Source organism: Oryza glaberrima, chromosome 9 (genome assembly GCF_000147395.1).
Source record: "Oryza glaberrima chromosome 9, OglaRS2, whole genome shotgun sequence".
Taxonomy (NCBI): Eukaryota; Viridiplantae; Streptophyta; class Magnoliopsida; order Poales; family Poaceae; genus Oryza; species Oryza glaberrima.
Genome location: NC_068334.1, coordinates 4,638,783 through 4,661,033, shown reverse-complemented (window position 1 = coordinate 4,661,033; position 22,251 = coordinate 4,638,783). Strand labels below are relative to the sequence as shown.

The window sequence follows — 22,251 nt, the reverse complement described above, 5'->3', positions numbered from 1 at the left end:
CAGCTTTAATTCAGTCGACTCGATATTTGCAAGGGTTGCGCCGTTATCATAATCGGAATGTTCGATCGCGAGCCTTTTTAGCCGGTGACCTGGTTCTGCGGAAAATTCAAACAACACAGGGTCGGCATAAATTATCTCCCTTATGGGAAGGACCGTTCATAATTGCTGAAGTCACTCGGCCGGGTTCTTATCGACTCAAGCGCGAAGACGGTACTCTCATCAACAATTCTTGGAATATTGAACACCTTCGTCGATTTTACGCTTAGGCATTTCGTTTGTATCTTTCCTCTTTGACTGCTAACTTCAAGTTTTTTCTTGAAGTTTTCAGTCAGGGGGCTACTATAATAATAATGGAGTGTGATTTTTATCAATTCAATTTGCTTACTTGATGTATCATTGCCCTGTTTGATTTCTTGGCTTAGTCAATGAGGACTGAAAGTTTTTTAACAACTTTTGCAGGTTTTAGGCTCAACAAGGTTTGACAAAAAACTTTTAAGAAATCAGGAACTAAGTTAAGATATTAAGCACAGCATAAATTCATCAGTATTGTACAAATTGTGCCTCCATCATCATTAATCATCAAAGTCATTGGTACATTAATCAGTATCAGTTTTTTCATTATTAGACTTATCAGACCCAGTCGGCCAAAGGTCGACATCTTAGAATCTCTCAACTACATCAGCAGCAATTTTGTCGGCCACTTTCTGCGCATCACTGATGAGGTCAAGAGCAGCTTCTTCGCTCGTCCCATCTGCAAAGCCATCAATGGCATCAATATCAACTCTTGGATAAAGGGATTTGGTCATCATCAATGCCAGACTTGCTCCCATACTTCCAGCTTCTTTGATGTTCTTGAAATATGTATCCGGAGCAACTCTCAGCTTGTCGAAAATTTCAGAAGCATCAAGTGCACTCGGGCCGTTGTTATTAAAGAACATCGCTTGAACAATTGGGGCAGCAGCGTTAGCAACCTCATCCCGGGCTCCTTCAAGTTTTTTGATCTTGCCAACCAGGACGTCGAATTGAGCTTGAGATTTGATCTTGCGGTCTGCATCAACAGATTCACATTAATAAGTCAGCATATGGAGGATAATGGCTTTTGAGGTATTGATTGTTGATACCTTCAACTTCCTTTAAAGCCAGGTCTCTTTGTTTTGCCAGCTCTGCCTTGTCATTTTCCAGAATTTGAATCTGCTTCTCCAACTGAGATATCTTGGCAGCTTGCACTACATTGATTACGGTTAATCAAGATTGCAAAGATAACAGTATGAGTCAGTTGAGCAGAGTTTGTGCGTACCTTTTGATGAGCCACTCAGTTCAAAATTTGATTCCTGGAGATCAGCAATCCGATCCCTCAGATCATGTTCATTCTTCCTGGCAAGTTCTTTCGCTTCGTGTAGTTGATTCCTGGTGGATTCGAGGGTCCCGAGATGAGGGACTAACCTCTCTAAGGTTACCGTTTTGGCTTCGTTCCTAAGATGAATCCTCTGCAAGACAGTTTAATTAGCGCATGAATTAAATGGCAAACAAGATGGTTGAGATCAGGTACCAGAGGGCTTACATTTACAATATGGGTTGCCTGACCAAGTGCCTTCTTCAGTAGGCATAACTCTTCGTCCTCTTTTTGCTTATTTATCACGATCCCTTGAGGCTGCATGTTGTCATCCCACCACTTGACCAGAATCGGAGGGCGTGAATCCTCAGCTGCTTGTATCCGGAGGATCTCTTCTTCATCACCAATTATTGGCCCTAGTGTATCCATGAACGAAGATGAAGCAGCCAACTAAAGTCTGTTGGATCAAAATGATTTCGGATGGCATGTCTACCTGTGATGATTCCCGGTCGGGGACGCGTGGACTTTGGTGCCTTCACAGGAGATCTGGTTTCTGATTCATTGTCAGCATCCTTCCCGAGAGGACTGTTCGTTTGAGCTTCAACCTCGGGAATCTTTTGGCTTGGCCCTGCATCTGACTGGTTTCCAGTCGGGGGCTCCTGGTTAGCACCGACTTCAGCTTCGGCCGACTGGTTCCTAGTCGGGGGCTCGTTGCTGGGTTCTACATTGTCGGTTGCCGGTTGTTTGTCACTCGGACGATCTTCTGCAGTTGGCCCGGTTTCTTTTGAAGTGTTTGCCTCTATGTCAGCCGGCTCGGGGTCCTTTTCGGAAGGATCTATGTCAGACGGCTTCCTACGAGTTTGAGTTATGCTGTTAGTATTATTTCAACAGTGGGTAAGCTGCAAGACAAGGAAGATGGCCAAATGGTTTGTACCTGGAAGACTTTCTGATTTTTGGCAAAGGACGACTGGAGGTTTTCTTCTTCGGATTAGTTGGCTTTGGGGATTTTCCGGTTGCTCCTTTTTCTCCGAGCCTTCCGGTATCATCGCCTTCCTCGTCGCTTAGAACCATCTTCCTCTTGCGAGCATCTGACTGGCCGACTGGATCGGAAGCACTTGGTCGAGCGTCAGATCGAATTTTTGGTCCTCCACTCGCCTGACCAGTCTGCTGGCGAGGTGATCGGCGTTGAGCAATTGGAGGATCCAATTTCATCAAAGCAAATTCCTGGGCATGATATTTCAAACTTTCAATTAGCTTAACAGAGGGTAAAAGCATACTTTTGAGGAAGGTTGAAATGTTTGAGTGCATACCGGTGGAGGAGGGTTGAATGCGTTGAATGGCACAACGGGCAGCAGATGTGAATAGCTGACAACAATAGCGTTTGAGAAGATCTTGTACATTCTTTCTTTCATGACCTTAAAGTCGAGAGAATCTGGATTTTCCCGATTTGGATCATGCTTGCCATCAAACTCAAAAGCTGTGCGGGACCTCTCTTTGATTGGAGCTAATCGACTTTTGATGAAGTGCCGAGTGATCTGTTCTCCCTGCAAACCTTGTTCCTTCAGTTTTAGCATGCGTTCCATCAATTCCATTGCCTGAGCAGCTTCATCTCCGATAGGCAATGAGTTCCATGTGTCCTGGTAAACCGGAGGAAGACAGCAGTACTCGGGGAGTGCGGGCTCAGGATTCTGAACATAGAACCAGTTTGCATGCCAGCCTTTGTTTGAGGTTTTGAAGGGCATGGAGAAATATTTTTGGCTCAAGGTTCCTCTGAGTTGGAAACCAGCTCCCCCAACAACGCATGGTTTGCTTTTGTTTGGCTGGGGCTTAAGGAAGAAGATGCGGCGGAACAAGGCGAAATGAGGCCTAATGCCCAAAAAAGCTTCGCAGGCATGGATAAAATTGGCAATATGCACTATAGAGTTTGGATTCAAGTGATGCAAGCTAATCCCGTAGAAGTTCAGAATCCCCTGGAAGAATCTAGAGGTTGGAAGAGAAAATCCGCCATAGAAGAAATGAGCGAATACCACGATTTCGTGTGTGTCGGGGGTCGGGAATGCTTCGCTGAACGCCGGTCGCCACCCAATAATCTCCTTCGCTGGGAGAACGCCGTGCGCCACCATCTCCTTCAGGTTATCTTCTATCACATCGGAGGGCGCCCACTGACTCTCGAAGCTTTCTCTTTCTTCCGCCATGAATGTGAACTGGATGGTTTGATTTGGTTCGAGATATGGCTGGAGAGGAATGGGGAATCGGAGTGGTGGACGCGGGGAGAAATTTCGTGAAGTTTTTGAGGGTGGATTGGAGCAGATTGATAAACCCTAGCTTCGTCGGTGCGGTTCTGTACTGTAGCACTGAATGGGGAATGGCGAGAGTCTCGGTGGGGAAGACGAAACGACGTTTGGACTTCGGTGTCTTTAGGGTATCGGGAGTACTAATGGGCCTGGGCCTGTACAGTACTTTAGCCCAATTATGTTTTCAGCGTGACCCGTTGTGATCCCTAGGGACTTAGGCGCTTTTTGCTTTGGCAATATGTGCTCACAATGATGCGGCCCGATACTGTTAAAATCCTTTTTAACGCGATTCAATAATTCTTTGGAATTATTATGATTCACATGAGAAGGTGCCCGACAGAAGGGTGTTATACCATTTTTGTAAGCTTTTTTAGGCTACAAAAGATGTTGGGTTAATTTGAGATGACTGGTTTATTAGTAGTCATTCTCCTAGCATGTTATATGCTTATTTTGATTATGGTAAGGGTTATAGCCTAGGCTAATGAACTTCTTAATTACCATGATCTTTATCATATTTGGTGGATCATTTTAAGAGTTTTTTACTCGGATTCCTACCAAATATATCTATTTTTGGACCTTTTGAGTGTTTATCATTCGGCCCTTTTCATATTTTTTATCCTTGATATATTCAAGTGAGAAGCACTCGGCTGGGTATTTTATTGAGTACCATGCATGCTTCGATATAAAATCACCCGGTCCTTGACTATATGTTTAGTTTTTCAACTAATCACATAGTCGGGGGCTACACCTAATTAGGTGCATCTACTCGATGCACCATGTTTTATTTTCGCCCTTCACAGTCTTTTAGCACTCGGCAAGCCAGAGCAAGTTGAATTGAAGCACTCGGATTATTGTTTTTTTGTTTCGAGAAGACTATTTTGGTCAACTGCGAAGGTCTCGGGGGCTACTGTGGAGATTATGGTTACCCCATATCTACATGGCGGTTACATTCCAGCTGGATATATGGTACCAAATGTAGATAGAATATCTTTATGAGGACTCGGGTTATATTCTAAACTTGTATGACAAGAAAATACCCAGGATCCTAGTCGGTTACGATTGTATTTTATCTGTAATCCCATGTTCCGTTAGGATATGGACTATACTTTGTAATACGGATCCCTTCCCCTATATAAGGAGGGGTCCGGGTTCCTCTCGGGACGATTCTTTTTCTCCCAATCATACAATCAATAACACACTCGGCGGAATCATCCCCGGACAGGAGTAGAGTATTACTTCTTGAATAAGAAGGCCTGAACCTGTATAAAATTCCTTGTCTCCAAACCCATCCACTTTTCTAGCTTGATAGCCATCCCCTTTTATTATTGTCGAAATCTTGTTTCGACACCTTGCCAGAGTGGATGGTCAGAGCGTGGTTTAAGTACTGAATGGTTGTTTGATGGAATGCTAAACAGTAGGCAATGCACGCACTAACACGTGTATAAGCTGAATTTGAAATAGAAGTGACCAGTGACGTAGCCTAGGGCTCAACTTGTATATTTACGTAATTACCTTTATCTTCCATGTTTTAAGGTTTTAAAATGTAAATTCTAATGGATATTTAGGTTTAGGAGTAGGGCAGCAGCCCTAGCTGCCCTACCCTTCCGCCACTGGAAGTGACCAATTTACAGAAAACTGATTTTTCACTACTCCCTCCGTCCCATTTTAAGTATAAATATAGTTTTTTACGCCCAACTTTCACCGTCCGTCTTATTTGAATATTTTTTGAAAAAATTTAAAAACATAAGTCACGAGTAAAATAATATTTATGTTTTATTATCTCATAACAATAAAAAATACTAATTATAAAAAAAATTTCAAATAAGACGGATGATCAAAGTTGAGTACGAAAATTTATATTTGTACTTAAAATGGGATGGGTGAGTATGTAATACCGGCAGCTTGGTCTAAAAGATTCTAAAAATAGAAAGGAGCATGAATACTTATCTCTGATGAAGGCCGATATATGTTTCATCTAAAATTTCGCCAAGCATGTAACAAGCAATCTCTCAATACTTGTACGCCAGACAGAAAACTTGCATCGGTAAGGTTGAAACAAATAAATTTGCAGATCAAAAATAAAATGTTTGTTGACGTTGTTCTGAAGTACCTGCGTAGAAATAATAATAATTTTATCAGGCCACTCAGCTACTAACATAAGAGCATAAACAAACTAAATAAGCATATATAAAAAAATGGCATCAGCTGACAGGTGAAATTAAAGCAGAATTAATAACATTAGAGTCAGAGCAAGAGGGAGGAGGGGTGATGCCGAAGTAGATGAGCATTGATAGTTTGGTACAAAAGAATCGGAGAATCTGAGTCTGAAAATGGGGAAATTCAATACTAGATTATATTCACAGTGAATTATTCACCAATAATGCGTTATCCATTGGACCCGATGTGGCGGATGTGCTTCCTATCGGTAGCAATCAACAGAAAGGGGATGGGGGAGGCGGGGAGGGGAAGCGGCGGGAGAGGGGAGAAGCTAACGGTGCTGGTCGTGCTTCCCGGGAGCTGGAGGTGCGCCTCTCCATCACCGGGAGGAAGAGCCGAGGGTGGGGGATCTGGCGAGGGGAGCCGGAGGGACACGTTGCGGGGAGAAGCAGCAGCCATTCTGCTGTGGCCTCGTGGGGAGGTGAGGGAGGTGGAAGCGTATTTTGCATTGATGCTACGGTGTCTATTGGGCTTTTGGATTTTGGGCCCTCCTGGGTGCATGTGTCCAACCATTTTGGATCAGATCCTTTTTTATGATCGGACGGCTGCTATTTTATTGGTGTTGTGGCTCAACCACAATGCAGTGAATTGATATTAACTATACTAAAGCTATATTCTTTCCCTCATTTTCTATATAAAAGTTATTTTAAAAAATCATATTAATCTATTTTCTTAAAAAAATTAGTTAATACTTAATTAATCATGCAATAATACGAGTTTCGTTTTGCGTGTCGGGCTAGATATGGGCCCAGAGCTTAGAGGTGAAACCATCCATCCGAAATGAATGAATATTGTCCCAGGCGACACCTAGGCGTCCTTTTTCTCCTCGTTGGATTCCCTCTCCTCTCCGTCTGTGGTGGCCATTGGTCTAGAGGATGGTCGGGTTTATCTCATAGTCAGGTAAATCCCGTTGTTGGTCCTCTCTTTTTTCTTTCTTGTGCAGATCGAAGGAGGTGGTGGCGTATTCCTCCTCCGTCTCCATCTTAGAGTTCTCCGGCGATGGAAGCACTTGCTACTCCTTGCTTTTGGCATATGCGGTCCGGTTGATGTTCACCGGGTTAGTCCCACGCGCCATACTACTTTTCGGTGTCTGCAATTTAAAGTTCTCCAATTTCTTTTGAGAAGAGGTTGCGCCGGCCGTTCACTTCTTTTCGGTAACCACTCACACAAGGGCGGTGTTCTTCTCCTTGGGTTTCGGTGTCAGATTTGTAAGGGGCAGCTGTGATTTGTTTCTTTGGCCAAGGTAGCTTCAACCACCATAGTAGAGGCCTCAACTGGGTTCGCTCCTTGGCTATCTTCTGCCATGTTTTCCTCTTCACCGTCGCCGTTAGCACAGGCCAAATCGCCACTCCCGTGGAAGAAGCAGACAAAGGACCCAATTGCTTTTGCCCCGTTCTTTTCAAGTTCTTTTCTACAAATTTTCGATGTATGCTCAATTTGGCCGTTACTGAGGGGCCTTTCTGCAAATTGGATGTTCTTCCCGTTGTTGTGTTTTATCATGCGCCTTTTGTATCTAAACTTTTATAATAAACTAGATAAATTGTCCGCGCGTTGTAATGGGTGAACACTATTTTAATTTTGTTATTGTTATACGGTTTAATTAAGGTGAAATTCACTGTGAGAATTCGCTTGGATATATTGTTTTTCTTAAAATTCATGAGCTGCAATTAGTAGTCCGATTATCTCAAGTTAGCCTGTATGTTTTTTTAAAGAGATTTCTTATACGACTACTTCTGTATTTTCAAAAACGAACAAACTTAAAACCTGACTCAAATACATATATGTATTTAAAAACGAACGGACTTAAAAACCGACTCATACACGGATGATATACCAAAGTACCAGAAAAACATCTCAAATTCTTATAAAGTAAAGATATGTATCAAAGTACGAGAAAAACATCTCAAATTTTTATACCAGTAAACATATGCATGACCTTAAAAAAAAGAAATGAATGAACATTCTCCAACCTTTGCCACAGCAGAGACGCCGTCTCCAAGCGAAATACTCCTACTCCGTCGACTTATCAACGGTCTAGATCGCCTTAAGATTCGTGCGAAGAAGAGAAAAAAAAAACACCTTATCCCTCCCTACCCTCTTCCTCTGCCACCACCACTCGAGGAGCCTCCTCGGTGTCTCCCGATCCGCCGCCGCCGCCTTCTCCGGCGATCCGGCAGCCGCATCCTGAACGCTCGCCTTCCCGTTGCCCCCGCCGCCTCGCCGCGGCGCCCTCACCGCCGCCCAGGCCTGACCTCCAAACCCGGGAAACCACCCTCTCCTCCATCCATGGCGTCCGCCGCCGCCACCTCGTCGTCGGCGTCCCTTCGCCTCCTCACCAAGCCCCCCAAGCCCCTCCTCTCCAAGCCCCACCTCCTCACCCTCTGCGCCCCGGTCTCCTTCCAGCGCCTCGTCGCCAGGTCCAGCGCGTCGCCGACCCCGTCCCCCTCCGCCGCCGCCGCCGCCTCGGGCTCCGGGGTCGATCCGGCGCAGCTTCCCCCGGCGCTGCGCGACATCGTGGCGCTCTTCCAGTCCGTGCCGGACCCGCGCACACGGTACAAGCAGCTCCTCGCCTACGCCGCGCGGCTGCCGCCCATGGACCCGGCACTCAAGACCGACGCCAACCGCGTCCGGGGATGCGTCTCCCAGGTCTGGGTCCACGCCGCGCCGGAGGAGGGCGGCGCGCCGGGCAGGGTCAGCTTCCAGGCCGACTCCGACGCGCAGCTCACCAAGGGCCTCGCCGCGCTGCTCGTGCTCGGCCTCTCCGGCGCGCCGGCGCGGGATGTTGCCATGGTGCCCGTCGAGTTCATCGAGCTGCTTGGGATCAGGCAGAGCCTCTCGCCGTCCAGGAACAGCGGCCTGCTCAACATGCTCAGCCTCATGAAGCGCAAGGCCCTGGAGGTTGCCACCGGTGAGGTAACCACTGAGGAAATTGGCAGCCAAGAAGTGGTCCAAGAGGTCGCTGAACGGCCTGCTGCGAAGGAGAAGGAACCCGAGTTTGCGGCTTTCGGTGCGCGAGAAGAAGAGGGTTCAGAGGTGCATAGCCCAGAGGAGGAACAATTGGAGGAAATGCCAGCTGATGTGATGGAAGGGAATGGTGGTTTGGGGGGTGGAAGGCAGGAGAGGATAAAGGAGAGCCTTGAGCGCGGGCTTTCGCCGGTGGAGCTCGAGATCGAGGACATATCGCACCTCCATAAGGGTCATGCTGGGGTGTCAGGAAGCAATGGCGAGACGCATTTTAATGTTCGGGTGGTCTCAGAGGCGTTTCAGGGGAAGAGCCTGCTCAAGAGGCACAGGGCTGTGTATGATCTTCTGCAAGACGAGCTCAAGAATGGGTTGCATGCGCTCTCCATCGATGCAAAGACACCATCAGAAGTCTAGGTATCTGCACGACTGCATATACAGTTAACAGAGACGCCATAGATGCATTTTTGGTCATGTTATCTTTGTAAGGTTTAGTTTTGGATACATACTGTAGATTTTGAAAGATCAAAGCTTCTCAGTTCTGATAATTTTGTCTTTTTACTGCAATAATTAGTGCCTTAATATTATGGCAGAGATACACATGAATTTTGTCATGCCAGAATAAGAAGGAACGACTTGTTTTATTGAGTTAACATGTATGGTTCACTGATCGATCTTGCATGTTCTATTAGCAAAAAACAGAAAGTGATTAGGCTGTTGCTACCTTCCAGCAAACTCAACTAATCTACCCTATTAATGCTGGTCCCAGCTGAGAAATCATCATGCATGTGTCATTGTTTAGAGTATGAATTCGATGCACATAGGTCATAGGTCATAGCATCTCAATGTTACAAAATGGGCTTGAATTCTTCATGTAGATTTCAAATGCATGACTGGTTGCTTGCTTTTTTTATTAAATGAAGTGTCATTAAAAGTTCTCTATTCATGAAATTCTGTTGGGCACATATTCACTGCACACCTTACTGTTTTGATGTTTTTCTTTGCAATCTGGAGATTAAAGCAGGAATTTCTACCACAAAAAAGTATAGTTTTGCATACTGAATCTACACATTTACAGCATATATGGCCATTAGTTTTCACTGTATGAGTTTTGAATATTTGAATGCCAGGAGCTGACAGGATACAATGTAGATATATTGGAGTTCACAGCTACCTGGAATGCTTAATTCCTTATGTAATATATAGTTTTCTGTATGCTGCAAATTCTATGTTGTGCATAAGTTAAACCATGTTGGAATGCTTGTATGGAAACAGTTCTATGCAAAGCTTGGATGTTTCCACTGATAATGTTCTCTCAAATATCCTTTGTTTACAGTAAATTTTGTATTCAAATTTTAAAGTTTTCTCATTCTCCATTGTCAATATTTTTTTATTGGTGCATGTGTTAGAGAACAAATTTAATTTATTTGCTAAATATAGTATCAATCGTCCTTATCTGTGAGGTTCAAAGTCACTTATTTATACCGCAACAATAAAATACGCCTAACCATTTATACTGTCCAACAAGTGAGGAGGCTGGAGTCGTACAGTCATGTCCCGTAATCTAGTGCAAGGAATAATTCTTGAAGTTTCTACTCTAATAATTTGTCTTTTATTACTCCAGATTATGACAAACTTTTCTATCATCTATGTTCCACTGTTAACATGAGCAAAATTATTTGCTGAGATAAAACTTCACAAGTTTGGTTGGAGCAGCATAGCCTGTACTTGCAGTTGCACTAGGTAGTAAGCATTAATAAGAGTAACTTAGACATACTGATGATAAATGTTCATAAGGTTGTGAGGTACATATATCGCACTCTGACTAGCTGATGGATCCCATTATAACCATCGCTGGTTACTTGATATTGTAGCCTGTCAACATAAATTAGCGTATCAGTCAGGCTTCTCTTGCTTACGGCTAGTTTGCAGTTTCTTATTTCAATTGCAGTCCCTCTTGGTGTGATGGATGAAAGTCTGATTATTCTGTTTCAATGTTGGAAGCAAGATTTTGACGCAGTCTTTATCTGTTGGAATGGTTGTAAGCATAGAAATTATCTGTTTGATTGAGGGGATTTTATTAGCAATAGTACTACGGTGTACCAAACCGAAACCAGGAGGGGCTTTAGAGTTCATCTCATAATTTGATTCTACGTTGAGGTTTAGGTATTTATTGATTTTATTCATTTGCTGCAATCCTGGTTGCTCGTTGTCAGTTTGGCCTTACCTGATGCCTTGGGTTTCTCCATTGTACTGCTACTATTTCTTCCTGAATGCATAGGCAGGGCTCCTGCCATTGTTTCTACTTCATGTAATATTAACGGGATGTTTGTAGTCCATGCAAGATTTAGTGGAATATCGTATGTACAAGTACAATAGACAGTATGGGTGTTACATTACAACTCCACTGCTTACATCCTTGTTCAATGCTGGCTGTCTGGCTGTGTAGATGTTACTCTGTTAGAGCTTAATATGATATATAGTCTATCAGGGCTTACGTCGCATTTGTGGTTGTTCCTAAAGATAGCTTGCTGTGCACATATTTGATTACCTGACAAATTTGAAGCTGGAAGTAACTTTCAACCTGTGGAACATGAATACAACTTGCAGTAACCAAGCTGGATTATGAAGAAATGAACTTGTTCAGCTCTGAATCAATACCTGGTTGCAGATAACTGAAGCAAAAAGCTGAAAACCTGGATTAAATCCTCAAATGCAAAATGGATAACTGGTGGTGAGAGTTTGTTGCTAACCTTCATTTTAGTCTGTGCTAACCTTCATTTTGGTGGTGAGAGTTTGTTGCTAACCTTCATTTTAGTCTGTGGGCCTGTTTGGGGAGCTTCTAGCTACTGCAGCTGAATCAGAAGCTCTCCCAAACAGTCTAGCTTTTGGTCCAGATTCTGATAAACTGTAATTGTAGAATCTAGAAAATGGACTAGAAGCCGGAAGCTGGGAAACCCACCTTTTCCAGATTCTCAGAAGCTGGTTACCAACCAGCTGCTTCTCAGAATCTTAAGCTCCCCAAATATGCCGATAATCCATATTGTCCGTTGTACTCCTCCTTCGGTCCCAAAATACAAGAAAATACCTTATATTTTGAGGCCATTTTGGGACAAAGGAAATACTTGATATTCCATTTACTACGGTGGTATGGCTGTCTATTATTTTAGTCATTTTTTTACAAAATCGAAAACAATATTTTTGAGAAAAACCCCATCCGAGGCGCGAAAAAAAGCAGGGCTACTGTAGCGAATACGAAAACAAACAAACTACATGGCCCAAGTTATACAGTTCTTTTTGCGCTCTGGAGGTCTATAGAGAATAGATATTTGTAACGCCCCGATTTTCGTTCGGGTTTAAAAATCATTTAATAATGCATTTCTAGAAATTATATTAAAAGTTAAAGCAATTTATTCGAGTGAATTAATGGGAGAATTTAAAATTTTCCCTTAAAAATCATTGGCCGAGAATATTTTGTAATATTCTTTGTGCCCTAATATATTCTCTGAAATTTCCCTTGAATTTTCGGAGCTCAATAAATAATTTTAATGTCACAAAGTTCATTTAATCAATTAAATAAAAAGAAAAAAAAATAATTTCCCTCTTCTCCCTTTGGGCTGCTTTCGGCCCATTCCCCTCCTTCCTCCTTTCCCCTCCGGCCGGGCCGCCTCCCTCCCCTCTCATCTTTGGGCCGCTCGGCCCAGCTCGGCTCCCCTCTCCCCCCAAAGTCCAGAAAACCCCTACCCGGCTTCCCCTCTCTCTTCCATTGGCTGACAGGTGGGACCCGCGGCCCCACCTGTCATCCCCTTCCCCTACCTCCAGCCACCCCATCGCCATGGACCGGCAACTGCCGCCATTGCCGCCCCACCCCGCCGCTAAAACCGCCGCCTCCCGCCTCCCACGCGCACGTCTGACCGTGCGGACGTGGTCGCCACCCACTCTTCCTCATTTTCCCCCACTTTTCCCCAAAAATCACGTCGGTTTGACCTCCCTCGAGCCCCACGTCGCCACCCCACGTCGCCGGCCGGTTGCCGCCCGATTCCGCTCCTCTCGGCCACGATTCTCCCTCCCCGAGCCTATAAAAACGAACCCCGGGGCTCTCTCTCTCATTTTCCCTCCTCCCCCGAGCTTCCCGTCACCTCCCTCGCTCTCCCAGAGCCGAGCCCACGCGCCGCCGCTCGCCGGCGATCTCCAGCCGCGCGCCACCGCCGCTCCTGCTGTCGCCGCACTGCGCAGCCGCCACCAATAGCTTCGCCGTCGCACGCTGCACCTCGGCCTCCACCTCTCCTTCCTAAACCACCGCCGAAACCCCGTCGCCACCTCCAACCCGAGCCACCTTCGCCTTTGTCACTCCCAGCCGCTCGCCACCGACAATGGACGCCGCATCGGGCTAGCTCATCTCCACCTCCAGCTTCGCAGGGCCGTGGGGATGCCTAGCCGCCACTCTGTCCTCGCCATCTGCTGCCGAGACTCCGTTCTCCCCGCGCGAGGTGAGCTCCGCTGCCCCTTGTCGCCTCCGGCCGCCTCTCCTTGCTATTCCCGGCCAACCCACGCTCACCTAACCCACCCATCACCTTCCTCAGGTCACGGCGCTCCTTGGCCGCCCCTCTGTTGGTGCCGCCCGTCGCCGGAGCACCACCGCGCCGTCTTCTTGAGAAGCCCGCCGTTGCCGTTCCTCGCCGCCGGCCGCCTTCCCGTTGCCTTCTCGCCGTTGTGCGAGCACGGTGAGAACCGCCTCCCCTCCCCTTCCCTCTTTCTCCCCTTCGCCGGCCGCCTCCCGTGCTTGCGCGCGTCGCGCCGCCGCCGCCGGTGGCCGCCCGGCCCGTGTGCCGCCGTCGCTTTGGTCCCTGCCGCCGCCGCCGCCAGCCTTGTGTGCGCGCTGGCCAGGCCGCGCCGCCCGGCCGTCCCCAGCCGTCCGATCGGCCTTGGCCGATCTGGACCGTCGGGTGCGCGCCCGCGTGGCCGATCGCCACCGTGGACTCGGTCCACGGTGGGCCGTGCCGCTGACGTGTGGGGCCCGCCCCCTTTGTGGACGTGGTCCGCGCCTCACCCCTTGCTGATGTCAGCGAATGCCTTTTCCTTTGTAAAAATAAATAATAATTGCGCAATAAATCGAGTTTAATTCTAGAAATCCATTTAAATGGCTCAAAACTTCTAAAATTCATATCTAATTCATTCGAACTCCGAATTGGGCCATTTAAATTGCAAAATTCATCTAAAATTGAGTTCTACATGTTTGTTTACTTTTTATGTACTATTTCCTTGGTTTTTATTAGAGTTTTTCCTCGTTTTGCGTGCCAGCGCGTAGATTCCGTCGTTTCAGAAGATCGCGGTCGCGAGGAAAAGAGTTCAGAAAATCCAAGTGAAAAAGCAAGGCAAGTCACACATTCCCCTTGAGCATGTTGATCCCAATTTATAAATGTTTTATCGTTTGCAAATAAATATGCATTTTTTGCTAATTACATGGGATCAGGGTTTACCTATCTGCTCACTTGTGCCATGTTTACTTGATATCTGTCCTTTGTCAACCGTGGGTAATAAATCGCCTAGCTTGTGTTACTTTGATGACCTAGCTAGAACTATATGCTTAGCCATGCTTAATTACCACTAGCTCAGTCGATGGGATAATTGCAGTATTAGACATTCTAGTATCTTGTTGAGCTGCGTGCTCGAGACATCTGGCCATGTTTCATGGTCGTAATTATCCAACTAAAATGCGACTGAATGGTGGGCTGTGGGTGCATGGTTTTGCTAGTCGCACCCATGGCAATTAAGGACCGGTTCGGGGGATGCCCTGGAAGAACTTATCGTACTTACCACAAGCCAGCGTGGGCAACGGCTGGGCTTGTAGTGTAGCTTTCCTCTAGCCGACGTACCCAGGCGAGGGTGGGCGTGATGGAGTTGGGTCGGCCGGGGTGTCCAGTTGATCGGCTTTCGGATTCACCGCGGCACGAAAGGGGGGCTGCCCGTTGCCTGCTGGGGACGGGGGCGAACCCTAAGGTGTGGTGCGATCGGTTAGAGGGGGTTATGCGAAGGGTCCTGTCACGGCCTCTTTCCGGTATGTCGTGGTGGCATGTGGCACACGGAAACGTGTCGTGGGGTTGTGTCTTGTGGGTACAGTTGTACACCTCTGATCAGAGTAAAACTATTCGGATAGCCGTGCCCGCGGTTATGGGCGGTCGACCAGATTCACCGTGATTAGTCCCACCTTAATAAATCGACTCAATGCACTGTAGTTCAGGTGGGTTGGTTGGGCCTGTTCAACATGGTGTAGCGTTGATCAGTGGAGATTTAATGTTACTTTAATTACTCAACAGTTTTACTGTTTTGCTAAATAAAATGTTTTACAACCGCCTTTATGCAAATAGCCACCAACCGTCCTTGTATCCCCTTGCACGTCTGCATCGTTGGTGTGGCTTGCTGAGTACGGTGGTTGTACTCAGCCTTTCTATTATTCCCCCTTTTCAGAAGTGTAGTGCTTCTGAGATGAAGACGAAGTTGGAAGACCAAGGCTCAGACCCCAGTTGAGTTTTGCCTGTGGAGTGGAGCTGAAGCCCCGCTAGGATCGTCTTTTTCCGCTGCTGCTGCTTTTGTTTCGGTGTGAGGACTAAGTGCCTCTTCTGTAAATATTTTACGCTTTATTTACGTTTGGAACTGTATATTACTTGTCGTTTTGTGTACCCTGGCTGGTACTGGACAGGGATTTAATACACAAAATAGTCTGAAAATTTGGGTTAAATTTCTGGGCGTGACAATATTCCACTTCTATTCTTGTGATGACCTCCATTCTTGCGGGATTGCGCGCAGGTGCACTGGGAGGTCCCTTTGGATATTCCCGCCCCTTTCAAACCATCCAAGACGATCACCCCAACACCAAAGAGATGGCCGACCTCCTTGCTTGATTTCTCTTAAATTTACAACTGAACAATATATCCGACGTATATTGGAGTTTAAACTGTTACATAAATTGGTTTGTCTAACATGATCACCCTAACGTGGAATTTTGGTGACAACGACTGACTTGTGAAATGTCATTGATATCATCTTCTTCTCTGATTCTGCTTTTGCTTCTTGACACGTTGTATGCACTATTGGAACTTCGTGTGCCGAATAGGGCTAGTGAAGATTTGGGTCACAGCTCGCTAGTTGCCTTTCAAATGGGTTTTAAGTGGGTCCAGGTTCAGTAGTACTACTCCATAGCAGACAATAGCCAAGATCCAGCGCCGTTTGCCTGCTGCGCAGGTGAGAAACACGATACCTCACAAAGACCTGCGCTACCAAGTTGGGAACCGACCCACGACGACGTGGAAGTCCGGCTCCGACGTGTCGCAGCGAACCCACGAGCCACGTACTCGTACTGTGAAGGGCCTTAGAAGTATTCTCTATAACAAATTCAACCACGGATTGTACGGTTGAACTCACTACCATTGTTTGTTGCCCCATCTGATGTGTTTAAGCAGACTTACTACTGGACATCAAGTAAGGCTTATTGTACAAAAGTCAACTAATTCCGTCTCCCCTGTTGCTTTCTCGATGGCCACCATTTCCACCGTCTATAGGCATAACCGCGTAACCATGCTCAAGAAGTCGACAAAAAATTTTACTCCCTCTAGTAACAAAAGTAAAAATCTCTCAGTATTAGATACTCATATGCTGGACACTTCGATAATTGGACATTCAAATATCGGCATCTTGTTGAGTTCTCTACTATTCATAGTAATCATATGATGTATTTTACTCTTATCACATGGAAAATATTATAATTGGAGTAAGTGCGCAGCTGGTCCTTAAACTTGTGCTGTTATGTCATCTAGGTCCTCAAACTATTAAAATGAAAATCCAGGTCACGGAACATGTTAAATCGTGTCATTCAGTCCCAAGCTAACACAACTTATCCAGGATCTCATGTGGTGCTGACGTGGCATCATTACCAATTCTACACCGACTAGCATCGGTACCAAATCTACATCAGCACCATGTAAGATCTCTAAGGATTGTCGTAGTTTGTGACTAGAATAATGCAATTTAACAACTTCTAGGATCTGGATTTGCATTTTGAGAATTTGGAGACCTAGTTGACACAGCTGCAACCAACCGTGCACTTTGCTATAATTACATTCCAGCACAAGGCCAAGGTAAAAAGGTTACAATCATAGGAGTGAATTTGCTTTGTCAAAATTTTCGTATCTTAGGGATGTGCTGGATGTAAACCCGGTCTTCTCTTTGTGCCCTCTTTATAAACTCTTGTGGCATATCCTGAAGGAACATCTCTTGGAGTGACATTAGATATTGAAATCCTTCTGGCACAACCTTCAAGTTTCTTAAACCAATAAGTGCAATAAAATTTAGGCTTTGCATGGTGCCATCCTCCATTTCAATCCATGTGAGGTTCTCCATATCAGCCAAGGAGAGTTTCTTGAGTTTTGGAAACAAACCAGCTTGGAAGCTCAAAAGCACCCCCTCATAAACCCTGTAAAGACGCAATTCAGTAAGGTTCGACATATGTGAAAAGGTACAAACGGGATCTACTTGTAACCCTGACCACCCCATCTCCAGGTCTCTGATTTTAACAAGACCATGAAACATCTTGGGAAGAACACCATCTTGTAACTTTGCTCTAAGATGAAATGTTTCCAATTCTGGAAGAGGGTCCAAGTGCTCCATGTTGAAAACTTCATCGCTGTCGCATGAGATTATACCCAACCTGACAAGATTTGGCATCCTTTTGATAGAGGCCCATAGCTCTGTTAAATAATTATGCTCCACTTTCATCATGAAAAGGTTGCGCAGTTGATTCAAGTTTCTGAGATTAGAAATCATATCTTTGCTTGCCTCTATGTATCCTAGTACCTGTAAATCCTTGAGATGACAAACTTCGCAAGGAAATCGAACTGGCAGGAAGCAGTTGAAAATTCTGTGATTATCTTCACTCATGACAGTAGCAACCATGTACCGAATCTCTGTTAGCAGCTTTATTTCTCGAGGCAGTTCGACAACGCCAGTGAACCAAAGGTCCAACATCTGTAACTTGTTCAGTCGGCACAGTGATCTTGGAATCACCTTAACTCTTGTATAGGCCAAATCAAGGTAGCGCAAATTGAACAAATTGCTCACAACATCAGGGACCTTATGGATGCTTGCTCTTCTCAAGGACAGCACCCTTAGCAATCTAAAATCTCTACTTGCAGTTTCCAACCAAGAGTAAGGTACTTTCTTATCGAACAGGATAAATGAGCGAACCTTCTCTCCATAGGTAGGTGCTTCAGAGGCATGATCAGCTTCTAATACTGATATACGACGCGTCTTGTATTTGTGTTTTGTAACACAATGGTCAACCACAAGACCAGAAAACTTGTAGGTCTTGCATTTACTGACAACCATATCTCTTACAAGATTATGCATTTGGAATGACTTTGCTCTTCCATACACATTTCTTTCTGCAACATGAAGAAGTGAACGCTGGGCAAGCTCCTTGAGATACTCTTCGGCTAGTTCTTCCATAGTAATATTGGCTCCAGTTTCCTCAACAAAACCTTCAGCTATCCAAAATCTAATTATCTGTTTTCTTTTAATCAGATAGTCTTCAGGAAATAGGCCACAATACAGGAAGCAGTATTTTAGATTGCTTGGTAGATACTCAAAGCTAAGATTCAGAACAGCTATCACAAAGTTCAACTCCGGGTTATTGATCAGCTGCCAGTTCAGTTGGTTATAAAACAATTTCCATTCATTCTCTTCTTTCTTTTTGTGGGAAAGTAGACTCCCAATAGCAACTAATGCAAGTGGCAACCCTTTACATTTATCCACAATTTTCTCCGCCCATTGTACGACACTTTCAGGGCATTGATTTTCTTTTCGACTAGGAAAGGCTTTTCTAGAAAAGAGATTCCATGCTTCCTTCCATTGTAGAGTCTTTAGCATAATACAATGGTCCTCATCAGCCAATATTGCAACATCTTCATTTCTAGCTGTGATGATTACCCGTCCACCTTTATTATTTGTAGCAAATGCATGATTTAAGAATATCCAAGCATCTCGACTCCACATGCCATCTAGGAAAATTAGATAACTTTTGCACTGCAGGTGATCTCTTAATCTTTCTGCCAAACTAATTCGATCCATATCATATATGTGATGAAAAGTCTTCCCATCCATGTTTAGGAGCTGTGATAATATTCTTCTCAACAAATCTTCAGCTTGATAAGTTTGTGACACTGAAATCCATGCACAACAATCAAACTGTTTTTTAATGTCATTGTTTTTGTATATAACTCGGGCAAGAGTTGTTTTCCCTAAACCTCCCATGCCACAAATGGAGATGACTGTACGGGATTTCCGTCCTTGTATCAGCCGCTGTGTGACCCACGCAAGTTCTTCTTCATTTCCTACAATATCATCTTGAGAGTAAAAATACAAAGAATCCGACATAAGTTTGAGATCATCATGACTGGGATTACTTCCCAGTTTTTGTTCACTGATCAAAATACCATAACGATCTTTCATGGCTGTGAGCTTCTGTAAACGAGCTTCAATTTGTTTCAGTTGTGTCGCAATATGGCACCATGCATTGATGCTTTCGGATCGATGTAATACACTCTTAATCAAGCCGCCTTCATTTGATGTTTGCGCAATAAGATATGCATACTCTTCAATTATGTCGTCAGCATCAAACCCAACTGACTTTACTTCATCCAACCAGGCCTCATAAGCCGCATTTTGATGTGAACACATTCCAACATGGTTGATAAAAGCCTGCATGACCCTAAACTCGCTTGCGAGTTCCATCACACTGTTCTCCACTTCAAATATAAGTGACTTCTTTCCAAACTGCGATCTTATTTCATTCAGCACCCACCCCCCTAAAATAGCTCCTATTTTCTGAAGGACAACAAAAACCAAGGCTTCTGCCATGCTTATTCTTGGCTAGAATACACTCAATAAGATTTGGAAGCTGATCTTTATGCCTTGATGTAATCCGTCTATGGCAGAAACGGAATATTAGTAAATAGCCATTTGATGATAAATATTTTGAAATTTTCAATGTTAGGTGAACTGCACAATGGGCCACCTATTTTTTACTTAGACTGAAATTTACCAATATTCTTTGAACTTATTTTTAAAAGGAAAATCCGCACACCACACCCCCCCTGTCTCACGCACTAGTCTGAGCAGCGCATAGGCTATATGGCTCGCTGCCACATTTCATCAAACACCTTGGGGACATGAAAAGATTTGAAGAACTACTACTACTAGATAGCAAGACACGGAGAAGTGAGGGCTGAGGACACAAGTGCTTGCCTGCTTGGTGTTAGAAATGGTCTTGCAGCGGCCGAACACTGCCGGCTGGCTGCGAACGACCGGCGGCGGCGGCGCCGCGTGCTGCCACCTAACCGCGGATGCGCCTACTGCCGGGATGCCGTCTGCGCCCGCCGGTCCGCGCTTGAACTTCCCTCATCTACTGGAAGGATCTACTGCTCTCGTAGATCCCAAATTCGGAGAAATTTAAAACTTTAGAGTAAATCACGGGTAACAACGAACAAATGATGAAGACAAGTAGCAATAGCATGCGCCTGAAACGAATTAGGGACCATACGTCCATACCTGCTTGGCTGCTTCGCAAGGAATTGCACAGCTAGCGGCGTAGCGCAGCCTAGCACCATGGGGGAACGAACACAAGAGGATTTGGATCACCCAAATAACAACATCAACGCTTGAACTTCTCTCGTCTGCTGGCGGGCTCACCGCGAACATAGAAAAATTTCACACTCTAATCTGTAGAAAGCAACTCCTTCAGTTGTTTTATCATAAATAATTCTACTTATGTGCGTAAAAGATCATCAAACGTCATTGATTGGATACAATTAGTTAATATTCCTCTAAACCAAACAAAAACCTAGGGCGGATGGGAGTGTAAACTGTAGTACCACTTTTAGATTATATATTGACCTTACTAATAGTATCATAATAGTATATTTCCTCCATTACATAATATAAGAAATTTTAATCTTTAAGTTCATTTTAAAATATAATATAAAGGATTTTGATCTTTAAATTCATATTAGGGGTTTGGGGTTCCAAGACGGTATCTTATTATCCACCTACCCACCACCATTTACACTATTTTATTTGACATCTAAAACCTTTTGTATTAATTTATTTCCTCACCTACTGTATTTTGCACATCATATGTCATTTTACCATTTCCTTAACTTTTATAAAAAATGATATGATTTCATATATATATATATATATATATATATATATATATATATATATATATATATATATATATATATATATGTGTGTGTGTGTGTGTGTGTGTGTGTGTGTGGGGGGGGGGGGGGATGGAAGGAGTAGTACTGTTATTTAGAGATCAGACTATAATCCCAAGACATAAGCATTTTTAACTGGATGTGACGCATCCTCTTACTGTGAATCGAGAGGGATAAGTATGTATCATTAATAGTAGGAATAAGTTCACTTTGGGCCCTTCTATTTGTCACCCGGTCCGATTTTCGTCCCTTGATCGCAAAACCAGGTACAACGGGTCCCCCAACTTATGAAACCAGTGCAAATGAGATCCCTCGGCGGTATTGTGCCCGGTTTTGGCTAGCGTGGCGCCTAGGTGGCTCTTTTGACTAAGTCTTTGTCTCACGTGTCATTGATGTAGCGCTTACGTGACAATTAGATCCGAAAAAAATAAAAGCAGCAAAATTGAAGATACAAAATTTAAACAAAATATGTGGGACCCACATATCAGTCAAAAGTAAAAAGGGGACCCACATGTCAATGGGACCCACTTCATCATGCCCCCTCTCTACCTCTGTCTCCTTCAACGACTCCGGCGGGAGTGGACCGGCAGGTGGCGAGCGGCGGGAGTGGACGGGCGGGCGGCAGTGCGGCGGGAGAGGAGCAGTCACCCCTGTTCTCTCTCTCATTCCTCGCCCGAGGACTTTAGCGGAGAGGGTGGTGACTTACGACAGCGGACGGGTTGGTAGGCGGCGTCGCGGCGAGGAGCGGCTTCTCTTCGGGAGGGACTGGGCGGAGAGGAGGAAGAAGGGTGGCTCCTGATACGGCTCGGCGGCGGATGCGAGTTTTCCGCCGCCGCCGGAGACCATGGTGCAAAGGAGGCATGGGTGGGAGGCGGCGGTGCAGGATGGGGAGCAGAATCTTGCGGCGCGGCAGGGAGAGGCGGCGGCAGAGAGGGAGCGGAAGCAGGCAGTGCCACCGTCAAGCATGGCGTCTCCGACGAATGCAGCAGCTCACTGAACCGATGAGGCTACCCACCATCTCTCTCGCGGCTTCTCGCGGCGGCCATCTTGCTGCTGTTCTTGGCAAACCAGATTTTGATTTCTGTTTCTCTCTCTCTCTCACTCTTTTTTTCTCTTACTCTTTTGCTGGATTGAATTTTGTCACCAAGATTGGCCTGGAGTTGTGCGGGTTGTT

The 22,251-nt window shown here is 45.2% G+C and overlaps 3 protein-coding genes and 1 long non-coding RNA gene across 6 annotated transcripts; 2 read left to right on the top strand and 2 right to left on the bottom strand.

Moving 5' to 3' along the window:
• Positions 1-546: 546 nt before the first annotated feature.
• LOC127783606 (uncharacterized) lies at positions 547-6,265 on the bottom strand. 2 transcript variants are annotated; one of them, XM_052310795.1, is made up of 8 exons: positions 6,003-6,265; positions 2,644-5,737; positions 2,268-2,557; positions 1,827-2,185; positions 1,562-1,749; positions 1,298-1,487; positions 1,122-1,226; positions 547-1,048 (listed from the first exon to the last, which is right to left on the bottom strand). In XM_052310795.1, exons 2-8 carry the CDS (start codon positions 3,526-3,528, stop codon positions 660-662), a joined length of 2,406 nt encoding a protein of 801 aa, XP_052166755.1. In that variant the 5' UTR covers positions 3,529-5,737; positions 6,003-6,265; the 3' UTR covers positions 547-659. The 2 variants fall into 2 exon arrangements, with proteins under 2 accessions (XP_052166755.1, XP_052166754.1); XM_052310794.1 differs by having other exon boundaries at positions 6,121-6,265.
• Positions 6,266-7,915: 1,650 nt separating this feature from the next.
• Positions 7,916-9,458, top strand: LOC127783879 (sufE-like protein 1, chloroplastic/mitochondrial). Its single transcript, XM_052311024.1, has one exon. The coding sequence runs from the start codon at positions 8,131-8,133 to the stop codon at positions 9,220-9,222; it is 1,092 nt and encodes a 363-aa protein (XP_052166984.1). The 5' UTR covers positions 7,916-8,130; the 3' UTR covers positions 9,223-9,458.
• A 3,191-nt stretch (positions 9,459-12,649) lies between these two features.
• LOC127785279 (uncharacterized) lies at positions 12,650-14,180 on the top strand. Its single transcript, XR_008019691.1, has 3 exons — positions 12,650-13,295; positions 13,389-13,529; positions 14,107-14,180. It is a non-coding gene; the product is annotated as an uncharacterized LOC127785279 (long non-coding RNA).
• Positions 14,181-16,424: 2,244 nt separating this feature from the next.
• LOC127783680 (disease resistance protein RPM1-like) lies at positions 16,425-20,708 on the bottom strand. Of its 2 annotated transcripts, none has more exons than XM_052310875.1 (3): positions 20,407-20,708; positions 20,104-20,276; positions 16,425-19,784 (listed from the first exon to the last, which is right to left on the bottom strand). In XM_052310875.1, exon 3 carries the CDS (start codon positions 19,714-19,716, stop codon positions 16,978-16,980), a length of 2,739 nt encoding a protein of 912 aa, XP_052166835.1. In that variant the 5' UTR covers positions 19,717-19,784; positions 20,104-20,276; positions 20,407-20,708; the 3' UTR covers positions 16,425-16,977. The 2 variants fall into 2 exon arrangements, with proteins under 2 accessions (XP_052166835.1, XP_052166836.1); XM_052310876.1 differs by having other exon boundaries at positions 20,104-20,273.
• Between the last annotated feature and the right edge of the window lie 1,543 nt (positions 20,709-22,251).